The sequence below is a fragment of the Hemiscyllium ocellatum genome (genome assembly GCF_020745735.1).
Source record: "Hemiscyllium ocellatum isolate sHemOce1 chromosome 27 unlocalized genomic scaffold, sHemOce1.pat.X.cur. SUPER_27_unloc_42, whole genome shotgun sequence".
NCBI lineage: Eukaryota > Metazoa > Chordata > Chondrichthyes > Orectolobiformes > Hemiscylliidae > Hemiscyllium > Hemiscyllium ocellatum.
The window spans coordinates 53,886-71,322 of NW_026867512.1; the positions used below are offsets into that span (position 1 = coordinate 53,886).

General features: G+C 51.5%; 2 protein-coding genes across 2 annotated transcripts in view; one reads left to right on the forward strand and one right to left on the reverse strand.

The window, feature by feature from the left end:
• Nucleotides 1-17,437, forward strand: part of LOC132808338 (zinc finger protein 239-like) — a 62,337-nt gene that overhangs the window by 16,632 nt on the left and 28,268 nt on the right. The gene's annotated exons all lie outside the window — the stretch shown is intronic.
• The window catches only part of LOC132808344 (uncharacterized), a 74,489-nt gene that overhangs the window by 8,489 nt on the left and 48,563 nt on the right, over nucleotides 1-17,437 (reverse strand). The window contains exons 5-6 of the mRNA XM_060822100.1: nucleotides 14,228-14,569; nucleotides 1,141-1,250 (exon numbers count right to left, since the gene is read on the reverse strand). Coding sequence (XP_060678083.1) covers nucleotides 1,141-1,250; nucleotides 14,228-14,569 — 452 coding nt within the window. The remainder of the gene's footprint in view (nucleotides 1-1,140; nucleotides 1,251-14,227; nucleotides 14,570-17,437) is intronic.

Below are 17,437 nucleotides of genomic sequence, written 5' to 3' on the forward strand. Positions count from 1 at the left end.
ACCCCCATCTTGGTCTGTCAATATGGTAGAAAGAGAGGGGGGGGCAGATAACTAGGTTAGCAAACTGCATGAGGGTGGCATGGTGGCTCAGTAGGTAGCACCGATGCCTCATAGTGCCAGGGACCTGGGTTCAATTCCAGCCTCGGGCGACTCTCCGTGTGGGTTTCCCCCGAGTGCTCCGGTTTCCTCTCACAGTCCAACCTTGTGCAGGTGAGGGTGGGTTGGCCGTGCTAAATTGCCCAGAGTGTTCAGGGATGTGTAGCTTAGGTGCACGTGTCAGGGGTAAATATAGGGGAATGGGTCTGGGTGGGATACTCATCACAGGGTCGGTCTGGACTTGTTGGGTCAGTATGGACTTGTTGGGCCGAAGGGCCTGTTTCCACACTGTAGGGGTTCTAATTCTTAACTTTTCTTGGAGCTAGATCTGCCAAATGTCAGGAATCAGAAAAATTGGGAGGGAGCGTATCAGGTACGGCAGTAGGGAGAGTGTGTGGGATGGAGACTCACAGGTTTTGGGTTATGGGCGTGGAATGAATATTCCGTGAAATCGATCTGTTAAACTCTGAGATTCTACGTGATACTGACAGCGATGACTTTCTAATTGACAGGCTTTCACAGGAGGATTTACCTGCATATCTTGAACTAATTGCCTCAGCCAGCTTGACTCATTGGGACTGGAATTTTATCGATCTTTTGAGTGGAGAAGGAGGATTGTCCCGCCTGCTTCCAGAGATCTGACTGGTAAAGCACTGAGATGCCGCTGTTCGAGGGTGGAGGGAGCTTTACTGGAGCGGAGAGTTAGCCAGCCGGCCACCCGCAGCAGAGTAGGACGTCAGAGGGAGCGTCGAACCTGGAGGGAGCCCGCGCCGTGGGGAAACCGTGGAAGTGTGGGGAATGCGGGAAGGGGTTTCGAGTCCCCTCTGAGCTGGAGATCCACCGGCGCGGTCACACCGGGGAGAGGCCGTTCTCCTGCCCCGAGTCCGGCAAGGCCTTCATTGGGTCCTCCAAGCTGCTGAGGCACCGGCGGGTCCACACCGGGGACAGGCCGTACCCCTGCCCCGAGTGTGGCAAGGCCCTTCACCCAGCTGTCCCACCTGCAGACGCACCGGCGCCTCCACACACCAGGGAGAGGCCTCTCACCTGCCCCGAGTGCGGCAAGGCCTTCAATCGATCGCCGACCCTGCGGACGCACAGGCGCCTTCCCAACGTGATCGCACGGAGTTGAAGTCTGCAGCGAATCCCACCCAGGACTGGGGGGGGATCGTGCCCGTGGGGGGATTGTGCCCCGTTCGAAGACAGTGGGTGAAGCGGGAAGGGAGCGAGGCTTCCTTTCTGCCGGACTGGCCGCTCTCGCTCCCTTTGCTTCCCGTGGGACCGATGCTGTTTGAGGCTGGGACTGCACGTTCCCCGGGCCAAAGATCTGCAGGAGCTGAGGAAGTGCACTCCTTTCACACCGGATGGTAAATCATGTTTGTCCCATCTATTTCAGTCTTAAATACCCTCCGTGACCTGGCCTCCCAGCCTCCTGTGGCAGTGAATTCCACAGATTCCCCACTCTCTGTCTGAAGAGGTTTCTCCTTATCTCCGTTCTAAAAGGTCTAAGGCTGTGCCCTCGGCTCCTGGTCTCTCCTACCAATGGAAACATCTTCCCAATGGCCACAGATAGATCAAAGTCAAATACAATAGCCTCTATTCCATCAAGTGTCCAGCACACTTTATAACACTTTGTAAAATCAGGAGGGCCATTGAGGAGGTGAGTGGCAGGTGTCTTTTCCCGATAGAATAAAGAATATTCCAGCACAGGAACAGGCCCTTCGGCCCTCCAAGCCTACACCGATCCAGATCCTCTATCTAAACCTGCTGCCTATTTTCTCAGGATCTGTATCCCTCTGCTCCCTGCCCTTTCATGTATCTGTTGAGATACATCTTAAATGACGCCATTGTTCCCGTCCCTACCATCTCCGCTGGCAACACATTCCAGGTACCCAGCACCCTCTGCATAAAGAACTTTGCATACATATCTTAAATCTTTCCCCTCTCACTTTGAACTCATGACCCCAGGTAACTGAGTCCTCCACTCTGGGGAAAAACATTTCTTGCTATCCACCCTGTCGATACCTCTCATGATTTTGTTGGCCTCAATCAGGTCCCACCTCAACCTCTGTCTTTCCAATGAAAATAATCCTGATCTATTCAACCTCTCTTCATAGTTAGCATCCTCCATACCAGGTAACATCCTGGTGTACCTCCTCTGCACCCTGTCCAAAGCATCCACATCCATTTGGTAATGTGGCGACCAGAACTGTACATGGTATTCCAAATCTGGCCAAAACAAAGTCTTGTATAACTGTAACATGACCTGCCAACTCTTGTACTCAATACTCTGTCTGATGAAGGAAAGTGTGCCATATGCCGCCTTGACCACTCTACTGACCTGCATTGCCATCTTCAGGGAACAATGGGCCTGAACACACAGATCTCTCTCTACATCAGTTTTCCCCAGGACTTTTCCATTTACTGTATAGTTTGCTCTAGAATTGGATCTTCCAAAATGCATCACCTCACATTTGTCTGGATTGAACTCCATCTGCCATTTCTCTGCCCAACTTTCCAGTCTATTCTCCATTCTGCTGTATTCTCTGACATCCTCTTCACTATCTGCTACTCCACCAATCTTAGTGTCAACTGCAAACTTGCTAATGAGGCAACCTACATCTTCCTCCAAATCATTTAGATATATCACAAAGAACAGTGCTCCCAGCACGGAGCCCTGTGGAACACCACTGGTCACCTTCTCAGTTTTGAGAAACTCCCTTCCAATACTACTCCCTGTCTCCTGTTTCCCAACCAGTTCTCTATCCATCTGGCTAGAATACCCTGGACCCCATGTGATTTCACCTTTTCCATCAGCCTACCATGGGGAACCTTGTCAAATGCCCAAATAAAGTCCATGTCTATGACATCTGCAGCCCTTCCCTCATCAATCAATTTTGTCATTTCCTCGTAGAATTGTATTGAGTTGCTAAGACATGACCTTCCCTGAACAAAACCATGCTGCCTATCACTCGTAAGCTCATTTTCTTCCAAATGTAAACAGATCTTATCCCTCAGTATCTTCTCCAGCAGCTTCCCTACTACTGACATCCAGCTCACAGGTCTGTAATTACCTGGATTATCCCTGCGACCCTTCTGAAACAAGGGGAAAACATTATCAATTCTCCAGTCCTCTGGGACCTCACCTGTGTTCAAGGAAGCTGCAAAGATATCTGTTAAGGCCCAAACTATTTCCTCTCTTGCTTCCCTCAGTAACCTGGGATAGATCCCATCAGGACCTGGGGACTTTGACCACCTTAATGCCTTTTTAGAATACCCATCACTTCCTCCTCCTCATGCCGACTTGCCCTAGAGTATTCAAAGATCTATCCCTAACCTCAACATCCACCCTGTCCCTCTCCTCTGTGAATACTGACACAAAGTACTCATTAAGAATCTTGCCCATTTTTTCTGACTCCACACACATCTTTCCTCCTTCGTCCTTGAGTGGGCCCACCCTTTCTCTAGTTACCCTCTTGCTCCTTATATATGAATAAAGGGCTTTGGGGTTGTCCTTAACCTTGCTCGCTAAGGATATCTCATCGCCCCTTTTAACCCTCTTAATTCCTCATTTCAGATTGGTCCTACTTTCCCGTTATTCTTCCAAAGCTTAGTCTGTCTTCAGTCGCCTAGACCTTATGTATGCTTCCTTTTTCCTCTCAGCAAGTCTCACAATTTCACCTGTCATCCATGGTTCCTTAATCTTGCCAATTCCATCCCTCATTTTCACAGAGACATCTCTCTCCTGAACTCGAATCAATTCTCTTTAAGAGCATTCCAAATATTGAGTATGGATTTTCCTTCAAAAAGCTGCTCCCAATCCACACTTCCCCAGCGCCTGCTGAATTTGGGTATAGTTGGCCTTTCCCCAATAAGCACTCTTCCTTTCGGACCACTCTCGTCTTTGTCCATGAGTATTCTAAACCTTACGGAATTGTGATCCCTATCCCCAATGTAATCCCCACCTGAAACTTCACCCACCTGGCCGGGTTCATTCCCCAACACCAGGTCCAATATGGCCCCTTCCCAAGTTGAACTATTTACATACTACTCTGGAAACCCTCCTGGATTCTCCTTACAAATTCTGCTCCTCTAACAGTAAGTGAATCCCAGTCAATGTTGGGAAAATTAAAATCTCCTCTCACCACCACCTATCCTACATCTTTCCATGATCTGTTTACATATTTGTACCTCAATCTTACGCTCACTATTGGGAGGCCTGTAGTATAGCCCCAACATTGTTACTGCAGCCTTCGTATTTCTGAGCTCTGCTGAAAATGTGTTGCTGGTTAAAGCACAGCAGGTTAGGCAGCATCTAAGGAATAGGAAATTCGACGTTTCGAGCATAAGCCCTTCATCAGGAATGAGGCGAGTTTGCCAAGCAGGCTAAGATAAAAGGTAGGGAGGAGGGACTTGGGGGAGGGGCGATGGAGATGTGATAGGTGGAAGGAGGTCAAGGTGAGGGTGATAGGCCGGAGTGGGGTGGGGGCGGAGAGGTCAGGAAGGAGATTGCAGGTTAGGAGGGCGGTGCTGAGTTGAGGGAACTGACTGAGACAAGGTGGGGGGAGGGGAAATGAGGAAACTGGAGAAATCTGAGTTCATTCCTTGTGGTTGGAGGGTTCCCAGGCGGAAGATGAGGCGCTCCTCCTCCAGCCGTCGTGTTGTTATGTTCTGCCGGTGCAGGAGTCCAAGGACCTGCATGTCCTCGGTGGAGTGGGAGGGAGAGTTAAAGTGTTGAGCCAGGGGGTGGTTGGATTGGTTGGTCCGGGCGTCCCAGAGGTGTTCTCTGAAGCGTTCAGCAAGTAAGCGGCCTGTCTCCCCAATGTAGAGGAGGCCACATCGGGTGCAGCGGATGCAATAGATGATGTGTGTGGAGGTACAGGTGAACTTGTGGCGGATATGGAAGGATCCCTTGGGGCCTTGGAGGGAAGTGTGGGCGCACGTTTTACATTTCCTGCGGTTGCAGGGGAAGGTGTCGGGAGTGGAGGTTGGGTTGGTGGGGGGTGTGGACCTGACAAGGGAGTCACGAAGGGAGTGGTCCTTGCGGAACGCTGATAGGGGAGGGGAGGGAAATATATCCCTGGTGGTGGGGTCCGTTTGGAGGTGGCGGAAATGACGGCGGATGATACGTTGTATGCGGAGGTTGGTGGGGTGGTAGGTGAGAACCAGTGGGGTTCTGTTTTGGTGGTGGTTGGTGGAGTGGGGCTCAAGGGCGGAGGAGCAGGAAGTGGAGGAGATGCGGTGGAGGGCATCGTCAATCACGTCTGGGGGGAATCTACGGTCCTTGAAGAAGGAGGCCATCTGGACCGTGCGGTGTTGGAACTGGTCCTCCTGGGAGCAGATGCAGCAGAGACGAAGGAATTGGGAATATGGGATGGAGTTTTTACAGGGGGCAGGGTGGGAGGAGGTGTAGTCCAGGTAGCTGTGGGAGTCAGTCGGTTTATAGTAGATGTCTGTGTTGAGTCGGTCGCCCGAGATAGAGATGGAAAGGTCTAGGAAGGGGAGGGAGGAGTCTGAGACAGTCCAAGTGAATTTGAGGTCGGGATGGAAGGTGTTAGTAAAGTTGATGAACTGTTCAACCTCCTCGTGGGAGCACGAGGCAGCGCCGATACAGTCATCGATGTAGCGGAGGAAAAGGTGGGGGGTGGTGCCAGTGTAGTTGCGGAAGATGGACTGTTCCACATATCCTACGAAGAGGCAGGCATAGCTGGGGCCCATGCGGGTGCCCATGGCAACTCCTTTAGTTTGGAGGAAGTGGGAGGATTGAAAAGAGAAGTTCTTCAATACACGGAAGATAACAAGTGTTCATCACATTGATTCCTGAGAGGAGAGGATTCATGGATCAGGAGGGATCGAGTCGATTGGCAATGAATTCAATAGGTCTGAACAGAATGATGGGGAATCGCATGGGAACCGATAAAATTCCAGGAGGGATGGGTTCAGATTTTTGGGACATTGGGGCCAGTTCTGGGGGTGGAGGGACTATTACAAATCAGACGAGCTACATCCGGGCCAGACTGGAACCAATATCCTTGGGGGTGCTTTTGCTAACGCTGCTGGAGAGGGTTTAAACTAATGTGGCGGGGGATGGGAAACAAATGAGGAGGTTCGTGGTCAGGAAGGAGGTAGTAACTAAAGCCTGTAAGGAGCGAGATAATAAAGTCAGTGTGACAAAGGGGAAGCGTCACAGGGAACAGATGATGAACACAAAGGGACAGGTGGTCTGAGGTGCATTTGTTTTAATGCAATAAGTGTAGTCGGTAAGGCAGATGAACTTAGGGCTTGGAGCCGTACCTGGGAGGATGATGTTATTGCTAATACTGAGACTTGGTTAAGGGAAGAGCAAGATTGGCAACTAAATATCCCAGGATATCGATGCTTCAGGTGGGATAGAGAGGGAGGTGAAGGAGTTGTATTACTGGTCAGAGAGGCTATCACAGCTGTGCTGAAGGAGGGCACTATGAAAGACTCGAGCAGTGAGGTCATATGGGAAAAGTCCTGGGGAAAACTGATGTAGAGAGAGATGTGTGTGTTCAGGCCCATTGTTCCCTGAAGATGGCAATGCAGGTCAGTAGAGTGGTCAAGGCGGCATATGGCACACTTTCCTTCAGCGGACAGAGTATTGTGTACAAGAGTTGGCAGGTCATGTTACAGTTATACAAGACTTTGTTTCGGCCAGATTTGGAATACCACGTACAGTTCTTTTTTTAGATTTAGATTTTTTTAGATTACTTACAGTGTGGAAACAGGCCCTTCGGCCCAACAAGTCCACACCGACCCACCACCCACCCATACATTAACCCCTTACCTAACACTACGGGCAATTTAGCATGGCCAATTCACCTGACCCGCACATCTTTGGACTGTGGGAGGAAACCCACACAGACACGGGGAGAAAGTGCAAACTCCACACAGACAGTCGCCTGAGTCAGGAACTGGAGTCGGGAACTGAACCCGGGTCTCAGGCGCTGTGAGGCAGCAGTGCTAACCACTGTGCCACCGTGCCGCCCACATTACCAAATGGATGTGGATGCTTTGGAGAGGGTGCACAGGAGGTTCACCAGGATGTTACCTGGTATGGAGGATGCTAACTATGAAGAGAGGTTGAATAGATCAGGATTATTTTCATTGGAAAGACGGAGGTTGAGGGGGGGGACCTGATTGAGGCCAACAAAATCATGAGGGGTAGAGACAGGGTGGATAGCAAGAAATGTTTTTCCCCAGAGTGGAGGACTCAGTTACCTGGGGTCATGAGTTCAAAGTGAGAGGGGAAAGATTTAAGATATGTATGGAATGTTCTTTACGCTGAGGGTGCTGGGTACCTGGAATGTGTTGCCAGCGGAGATGGTAGGGAGGGGAACGATGGCGTCATTTAAGATGTATCTCAACAGATACATGAAAGGGCAGGGAGCAGAGGGATACAGATCCTGAGAAAATAGGCAGCAGGTTTAGATAGAGGATCTGGATCGGTGTAGGCTTGGAGGGCCGAAGGGCCTGTTCCTGTGCTGGAATATTCTTTATTCTATCGGGAAAAGACACCTGCCACTCACCTCATCAATGGCCCTCCTGATTTTACAAAGTGTTATAAAGTGTGCTGGACACTCAATGGAATAGAGGCTATTGTATTTGACTTTGATCTATCTGTGGCCATTGGGAAGATGTTTCCATTGGTAGGAGAGACCAGGAGCCGAGGGCACAGCCTTAGACCTTTTAGAACGGAGATAAGGAGAAACCTCTTCAGACAGAGAGTGGGGAATCTGTGGAATTCACTGCCACAGGAGGCCGGGAGGCCAGGTCACGGAGGGTATTTAAGACTGAAATAGATGGGACAAACATGATTTACCATCCGGTGTGAAAGGAGTGCACTTCCTCAGCTCCTGCAGATCTTTGGCCCGGGGAACGTGCAGTCCCAGCCTCAAACAGCATCGGTCCCACGGGAAGCAAAGGGAGCGAGAGCGGCCAGTCCGGCAGAAAGGAAGCCTCGCTCCCTTCCCGCTTCACCCACTGTCTTCGAACGGGGCACAATCCCCCCACGGGCACGATCCCCCCAGTCCTGGGTGGGATTCGCTGCAGACTTCAACTCCGTGCGATCACGTTGGGAAGGCGCCTGTGCATCCGCAGGGTCGGCGATCGATTGAAGGCCTTGCCGCCCCCGGGGCAGGTGAGAGGCCTCTCCCTGGTGTGTGGAGGCGCCGGTGCGTCTGCAGGTGGGACAGCTGGGTGAAGGGCCTTGCCACACTCAGGGCAGGGGTACGGCCTGTCCCCGGTGTGGACCCGCCGGTGCATCTCCAGCTCAGAGGGGACTCGAAACCCCTTCCCGCATTCCCCACACTTCCACGGTTTCCCCACGGCGCGGGCTCCCTCCAGGTTCGACGCTCCCTCTGACGTCCCACTCTGCTGCGGGTGGCCGGCTGGCTAACTCTCCGCTCCGGTAAAGCTCCCTCCACCCTCGAACAGCGGCATCTCAGTGCTTTACCAGTCAGATCTCTGGAAGCAGGCGGGACAATCCTCCTTCTCCACTCAAAAGGTCGATAAAATTCCAGTCCCAATGAGTCAAGCTGGCTGAGGCAATTAGTTCAAGATATGCAGGTAAATCCTCCTGTGAAAGCCGGTAAATTAGAAAGTCATCGCTGTCAGTATCACGTAGAATCTCAGAGTTTAACAGATCGATTTCACGGAATATTCATTCCAATCCCATAACCCAAAACCTGTGAGTCTCCATCCCACACACTCTCCCTACTGCCGTACCTAATACGCTCCCTCCCAATTTTTCTGATTCCTGACATTTGGCAGATCTAGCTCCAAGAAAAGTTAAGAATTAGAACCCCTACAGTGTGGAAACAGGCCCTTCGGCCCAACAAGTCCAGACCGACCCAACAAGTCCAGACCGACCCTGTGATGAGTATCCCACCCAGACCCATTCCCCTATATTTACCCCTGACACGTGCACCTAAGCTACACATCCCTGAACACTCTGGGCAATTTAGCACGGCCATCCCACCCTCACCTGCACAAGGTTGGACTGTGGGAGGAAACCGGAGCACTCGGGGGAAACCCACACGGAGAGTCGCCCGAGGCTGGAATTGAACCCAGGTCCCTGGCACTATGAGGCATCGGTGCTACCTACTGAGCCACCATGCCACCCTCATGCAGTTTGCTAACCTAGTTATCTGCCCCCCCTCTCTCTCTCTACCATATTGACAGACCAAGATGTGGGGGGAGGGGAAAGCGAATCAGAGCAAGAACTTTGCTTTGGTAACAAGACCTAGAACATGCTCGCTCTGAGGATGACTGTAGTGGAGTCGATCAATACCCAAATGAGACTATAGAGGAATACACTTACAGGACTCTGTGGATATAGAGAGGAATGAGTCTGACTAGATTCATCCAGAGTCAGCATTGAGCCCAGTATTCTCCTGTCCTGTAACGGGTATGACTGGAAATACATGACATGTTGTGGTTCTGTTCGCCGAGCTGGGAGTTTGTATTGCAGACGTTTCGTCCCCTGTCTAGGTGACATCCTCAGTGCTTGGGAGCCTCCTGTGAAGCGCTTCTGTGATCTTTCCTCCGGCGTTTATAGTGGTTTGTCTCTGCCCGCTTCCGGTTGTCAGTTCCAGCTGTCCGCTGCAGCGGTCGGTATATTGAGTCCAGGTCGATGTGCTTATTGATTGAATCTGTGGATGAGTGCCATGCCTCTAGGAATTCCCTGGCTGTTCTCGGTTTGGCTTGTCCTATAATAGTAGTATTGTTCCAGTTGAATTCATGTTGCTTGTCATCTGAGTGTATGGCTACGAAGGATAGCTGGTCGTGTCATTTCGTGGCTAGTTGGTATTCATGGATGCGGATCGTTAGCTGTCTTCCTGTTTGTCCTATGTCGTGTTTTGTGCAGGCCTTGCATGGGATTTTGCACACAATAAGGACTGCACAAAACACTACATAGGACAAACAGGAAGACAGCTAATGATCCGCATCCATAACACTACTGTTACAGGACAAGCCAAACAGAGAACAGCCAGGGAATTCCTAGAGGCATGGCACTCACCCACAGATTCAATCAATAAACACATCGACCTGGACCCAATATACCGGCCACTGCAGCGGACAGCTGGAACTGACAGTCGGAAGCGGCAGAGACAAACCACTATAAATGCCGGAGGAAAAAACACAGAAGCGCTTCACAGGAGACTCCCAAGCACTGAGGATGTCACCTAGACAGGGGACGAAATGTCTGCAACACAAATTCCCAGCTCGGCAAACAGAACCACAACAATGATCAGCCGAGCTACAAATATTCTCCCAAACTTTGAATACATAACATGGCTACAACACTATGATATAACTAGAAATAATTGTAAATCAAATTTATACAGTCGTAAATAAATACACATTGCATAGTAACACTATGATATATCCCTGTCCAGTATGACTTTTACTGTTCAGTTAAACAAAACTTGAAAGGGTTCAGAAAATGTTTACAAAGATGTTGCCAGGGTTTGAGCTATAGGGAGTGGCTAAATAAGCTGGGGCTGTTTTCCCTGGAGCATCGGAGGCTGAGGAGTGACCTTATTGAGGTTTATAAAATGATGAGGGGCATGGATAGGGTGAATAGACAAGGTCTTTTCCCAGGGGTGGGAGAATCCAGAACTAGAGGTGAGAGGGGAAAAGACATAAAAAGGACTTAAGCGGCAACTTTGTCAGTCAGAGGGTGGTGCGTGTATGGAATGAGCTGCCAGAGGAAGTGGTGGAGGCTGGGACAATTGCAACATTTGAAAGGCATCTGGATGGGAATATGAATGGGAAGGGTTTGGAGGGACGTGCTGGCACATCGGACTAGATCAATTTTGGCTATGTGCTCGGCATGCACCAGTTGCACATAGGGTCTCTTTGTGTGCTATACATCTGTATGACTCTCAATGCTGTCCAGGCGAGTCAGTGATGTTGTAACAACAACACTGGACCAGCAATCCAGAGGCCCCAGGCAAATAATCTGGGCTCATGGGTTTAAATACCATTGGGGAAATTAAATTTATTTTTTTAAAATCTGAATTGAAAACTAGTCTCAGTCATTGAGAGAATGAAACTTTTCTGAAAACCCATTTGATTCAATAACGCTCTTCAGGGAAGGAAACCCGCTAGCATTAACTTGGTGCTGCCTGCATATGATGGCTCACGTGCTTGACTTTTAAAATGCCCCCTAAAGTCTGGCAATCCTCTTGTCTGAAGGGCAGTTAGGTACAAAAACATTGTTGGCCTTGCCAAAAAAAAAGCCCACATTCCATGAAGGAGTTTTTCTCAAATGTGACTTCACATCTGCGAATGGGTCACATCAGAACATCCAGACAAATAAGCACCAAAATGTCTGGTGCTGCAAGAGTACAGCAGGTCAGCCAGCATCTGAGGAGCAGGAGGTTTGACGTTTTGGGCATAACCCCTTGATTAGGAATGTGGGGTGGGCCCAAAGGGACTGAGAGATAAATGGGAGGGAGGTGGGACTGGGGGAAGGGAGCTGAGAATGCTATGGGTAGATGAAAGCGGGGGAAGAAGGTGACAGGTCAGACAGGAGGGTGGAGCAGATAGATGGGAAGGCAGATGGACAGGTGGGACAGTTCAAAAGAACAGTCCCAAGTTCGAGGGTTGTATCTGGGATTGGGCTGGGGGGGTGGGGGGGGAAATGAGGAAACTGGTGAAATCAATATTGATCCTGTATGGTTGGAGGGTCCCAATGCAGAGGCATTCTTCCTCCAGGTATCAGGTGGCCTAGGACCCTGCAACCACACGGCTTTAACATCGAGTTCACCAGTTTCCTCACATTCCCTCCCCCCTCCCACCCCAGCTCCAACCCTCCAACTCAGCACCACCCTCTTGAACTGTCCCACCTGTCCATCTTCCTTCCCACCAATCTGCTCCACCCTGTCGCCATCACCCCCCCAACCTGCATCTACCTTACCCCCAGCCCCACTCCCACCTTCCTATTTATCTCTCAGCACCCTTTCCACACCCCTCCCCCTCCGCAATTCCTGATGAAGGACACGAGAGAGACACAGACACAGAGGGACAGAGACAGCGATCTAGACCAATGCATCCAGCATATGCACCTTTCCTGAGTTCACCTCCTTTCACTTCACTTCCTACAAACCAACAGTTTAATCCCAAAATGAGAAAAGAAATGGAATAGGAGGGGTGAGAAGAGAGGGTGCTGTACTCACAGAGGTTGGTGCAGTCTGGGGTAACACTCAATCTTCATTCAGAGAGAGAGAGCAGCAGGAGCTCATGATCCAAGTTCCGCATTCAAACATTGAGGGGATGCTCTGATTGGTAGGAGGACCAGCCTTCCATCCGGTCCTCCAAGGCTTCCCATTGGTCATCCCTCCCCGTGTCAAGGTGAAGGGAGTGGCGCGTGGGGAGTGGTGGAGGAGAGAGGTCACGCGGCCTTTGTGACGACGGCGGTCCCTCCATTCACGTGACCGGTTGCTCCTGCACATGCGCCGTTGTTGGGGGGGGGCGGGTGTTAAGGGGAGCTGATGTTGTGTTGGTCTGGAGGGTCCCTGTGTCCAGGAAGAGGTGAGTGTGGCTCAGTCAATGAGCATCAGTCAGACCCTGCTGGAGCATGGGGGGAGGTGGGATATTAGGTACAGCAAGAGTTAAAGAGTGTGTGGGATGGAGATTTACAGCTTTTTTAGGTAATAAGTCCCTTTCTGGACAATACTGGGGGATGGGTAATATCAGAAACAGCAGAGTGAGAATTGAAGAAAAGTGTGTGTGTGTGTGTGGTGGAGATTTGCAACACTTTTTTTAAAGTTAAAAATCACACAACTCTAGGTTATAGGAGAAAATGAGGTCTGTAGATGCTGGAGATCAGAGTGGTGCTGGAAAAGCTCAGCAGGTCAGGCAGCATCCAAGGAACAGGAGATTCAATGTTTCGGGCATAAGCCCTTCTTCAGGAATGAGGAAAGTGTCCTCATTCTTTCCTCATTTCTGACGAAGGGCTTTTGCCTGAAACGTCTTTTTTTTCCCCTGCTCCTCGGATGCTGCCTGACCTGCTGTGCTTTTCCAGCACCACTCTGATCTCCAGCATCTGCTGTCTTTTTTGCCTGGAGGTTTTACTAGCTACCTGATGAAGGTGCAGAGCTCTCAAAGCTTGAACGTCTAAACAGATCTAATGGACTACAACCTGGTGATGTGATTTTTTTTTAACCTTTGTACACCCCCGCCCAACACTGGCATCTGCATATTGTAACTTGGTTGTTTTGGGGAAGTTCTACAGAAACTAGAATGATCTGTTCTGAATTCCTGTCATGTGCAGGCAGCAATGACTTTTGTAATCCCCTTTTCACAGGATATGAGAAGAGCAGCTTTGCAGGTAGAGCTCCCCAACTGAGTACCATGTGAAGGTCTGACAGAGCCCCTTGATTCGTGGGACAGGAGAGACGTCCCTCTTTCAGTCCAGAAGGGGCAAATTCTTTGAACGTTTTTGTCTGCTTCAGTAGGCTCTTAAAGTATCATCTTTACCTGAACCACAGGGGCACGTGCCTGAGCCAGTTTGCCCACTGTGGGGAAAGGAAGTCTCAGGAGGCATTCCGCGCACCATGGAGAAACCGTGGAAGTGTGGGGATTGCGGGAAAGGATTCCGCTACCCATCCGATCTGGAGATCCACCGCCGTGTCCACACCGGGGAGAGGCCGTTCAGCTGCTCGGTGTGCAGCAAGGGCTTCTCTGACTCGTCCACCCTGCTGGCCCACCAGCGGGTCCACACCGGGGAGCGGCCCTTCACCTGCTCCGTCTGCTGCAAGGGCTTCACCCAGTCGTCCAACCTGCTGACCCACCAGCGGGTCCACACCGGAGAGCGGCCCTTCACCTGCTCCGTCTGCGGCAAGGGCTTCACCCAGTCGTCCGCCCTGCTGACCCACCAGCAGGTCCACACCGGCGAGGGGGCCTTCACCTGCTCGGTGTGCGGCAAGGGCTTCCCTCACTCGTCCACCCTGCTGCGGCACCAGCAGATCCACACCGGGGAGCGGCCCTTCACCTGCTCAGTCTGCGGCAAGGGCTTCACCCGCTCGTCCTGCCTGTTCTCACACCAGCGGGTCCACACCGGGGAGAGGCCGTTCACCTGCCCCGAGTGCGGCAAGGGCTTCACCTGCTCCTCCAACCTGCTGTCGCACCGGCGGCTTCACAGCGGCGAGCACTCGTTCATCTGATCCGTCTGCGGCAAGGGCTTCACCCGGCTGACCAACCTGCGGACACACCAGCGGGTCCACACCGGGGAGTGGCCATTCACCTGCCCCGTCTGCGAGTGGGGCTTCGCTCACTCCCAGCACCTGCTGCGGCACCAGCGGGGGCACAAGTGACGGGGCCAGCTGCTGTGAGTCACCGCCCAGGGCTGAACCCTGGGTGGGAGGGTGGAGGGTCACTGCAGTTGCTGTGCTGTCATCCCCTTGGCAGCCAGTGGCTCTGCGAGCCTGCGACTGTGCATTTCCTCCTGAAGTAGAGATGTACAACACAGAAACAGACCCTTCGCTCCAACTCCTCCATATCCTCAACTAATCAATCCCATTTGCCAGCAATTGGCCCTATCCCTCCAAACCCCTCCTTACACAGATACCCAAGTGGATGCCTTTTAAATGTTGCAATTGTACCAGCCTCCACCACTTCCTCTGGCAGCTCATTCCACACGCACACACACCACCCTCTGTGTGAAAAATGTTGCCCCTTAGGACCCTTTTTAAATCTTTCCCCTCTCACCCTAAACCTATGCCCTCTAGTTCTGGCAAAAGACTTTGTCTATCCCTATCCATGCCCCTCATGATTTTATAAACCTCTCTTAAAGTCAACCCTCAGCCTCCGACGTTCCAGGGAAGACAACCCCAACCTGTTCAGCCTCTCCCTGTAGCTCAAACCCTCCAACCCTGGCAACATCCTTGTCAGTCTTTCTGAACCCTTTCAAATTTTGCAATATCCTTCCGATAGACCAGAAGTGCACATAATACAGAGGAAATTCGATTATCCAGAATTAGATGAACCAGTACGGTGGCTCAGTGGTTAGCGCTGCTACCTCGCAGGACCAGGGACCCGGGTTTCATTCCTGCCTCAGGCGACAGACTGTGTGGAGTTTGCACATTCTCCCCGCGTCTGCGTGGGTTTCCTCCTAGTGCTCCGGTTCTGTCCCACAGTCCAAAGACGTGCAGGTCAGGGTGAATTGGCTATGCTAAGTTGCCCGACGTGTTAGGTACATTAGTCAGAGGGAAATGGGTCTGGGTGGGTTACTCTTCGGAGGGTCAGTGTGGACTGGTTGGGCCTGTTTCCACACTGTAAGGGATCTAATCGTCAAGCGACTGAAATACACTCTGCATGTGTCCTTTGGATAATCGAGGTTCCTGTGTATTCCAAAAGTGGCCTAACCAACGTCCTGTCCAGACCCCAACCCCTATACTCAGTGCTCTGACCAAAAAAGTGATCTGCAGAATCTGCGGGACTTGCTTAATCCTGGGAGGTAAGTCACGTGTTTCTCCTTCTCTTGCAGGTGGATCCAAGATTTCACTTTCTGTCCCATTGAGTCTCCAGCCAGGTCCTTCAGCTCAACTGGTCTCTCTCAGTATTTCTGACCCATGTGAGCCTCTACGCACCTCCCCTTCACTTGCTCACACTTGATTTCCCTTACAGCAGCATTCCCTTCAGTTCCTTTCTCCCTGACGTCTGTATCCAGCTTCTCCTTAAATGCCGTCTACCTCGACCTGCTACTGTGGGGGTCATTCCCGCTGCAGACAGAGGTCTCTCCTTTGTAACCTCTTCAAAAGATTTACTGCTGACTTCCCCCTTCAGTCTTTTCCATTTCTGGGTCTCCCCGCTGTTGCGAAACTTGGAAGGGTTCAGAAAAGATTGACAAGGATGTTGCCAGGGTTGGAGGATCTGAGCTACAGGGAGAGGCTGAACAGGCTGGGGCTGTTTTCCCTGGAGCGTCGGAGGCTGAGGGATGACCTTATAGAGGTTTACAAAATTATGACCGGCATGGATAGGATAAATAGGCAAAGTCTTTTCCCTGGGGTTGGGGAATCCAGAACTAGAGGGCATAGGTTTAGGGTGAGAGGGGAAGATATAAAAGAGACCTACAGGGCAACGTTTTCATACAGAAGGTGGTGTGTGTACGGAATGAGCTGCCAGAGGATGTGGTGGAGGCTGGTACAATTGCAACATTTAAGAGGCATTTGGATGGGTATATGAATAGGAAGGGTTTGGAGGGATATGGGCCGGGTGCTGGCAGGTGGGACTAGTTTGGGTTGGGATATTTGGTCGGTATGGACGGGTTAGACCGAAGGGTCTGTTTCCGTGCTGTACATCTCTTGACAAAGCCTTGTCTGAGGGTGAACTGTCGTTCCCGTTGATGCGGGTGGTCCCCTGTCTGTTGTCCTTTTCCTTTCTTGGAAAGGATGTCGCGGACATGGGCAGCGTTCCCAAGCCCCGCTCCGGAACGGGCTGTTCTGTCCTCTTCCAGCCCCCGGGAGAAGGGGCAGCTTGAGTGCATTGGGAGAGTGGGCCGTTCACCGGCAGGGTGCCAATGGGACGGGAGAGCGGTACCAGTAATGGGGCGAGGGGGAGATGCCTCAGACCGCCAGAAACACTGGGGCAGCTGCTCGCGTGCTCCTTTTGGATCTCACAGCACAGGGAGGCCGTTCATCTGATTACCTCTCTGGCTCTGCGTCTGTCTGTCTCTCTGAGGTGACAGCGGATTCCAGCATATTGCTGCTTGCTGGGTAAACCCGTTTTTCCTCTGTTTTCCCCCTCTCTCTCCTGCTCAAACCCCTGAACTTCAGGCCGCCCCTGACCTTGTCACTATCAGTGAATAGGGAACAGCTTTTCTTCCTCCACCTTATCTGAACCTATCACAATCTTCCCCACTTTCACCAGTTGTATCTGTGTGTGACCCTCTCTTTCTGTGTCTCTTTCTCTCCTAAGCCCCCTCCCTCACCACATCCCATTTACCCACCCCCTCCTGTCATGCTCCCACTTTCAAACGGTCTCGGTGTGTTTTCACTGCCTCTTCCCCATCGTTTCCGTCAAGCACCTCATCTCACGCTTAGAACCCCTGCACTGTAGGAGCAGGCCCTTCAGCCCATCCAACCCACACCAACCCTCCCTCACCCAGACCTCTGCCCGTAACCCTGCAATTCCCATTGGCTAACCCACCTAGCCTACACATCCCTGGGCACTATGGGTAATTTAGCACAGCCAATGCTCCCTAACCTGCACAGCCCTAGGCACTATGGGTAATTTAGCATGGCCAATGCCCCCTAACCTGCACATCCCCAAACACTATGTAATTTAGCACGGCCGGTCCACCCAAACCTGCACA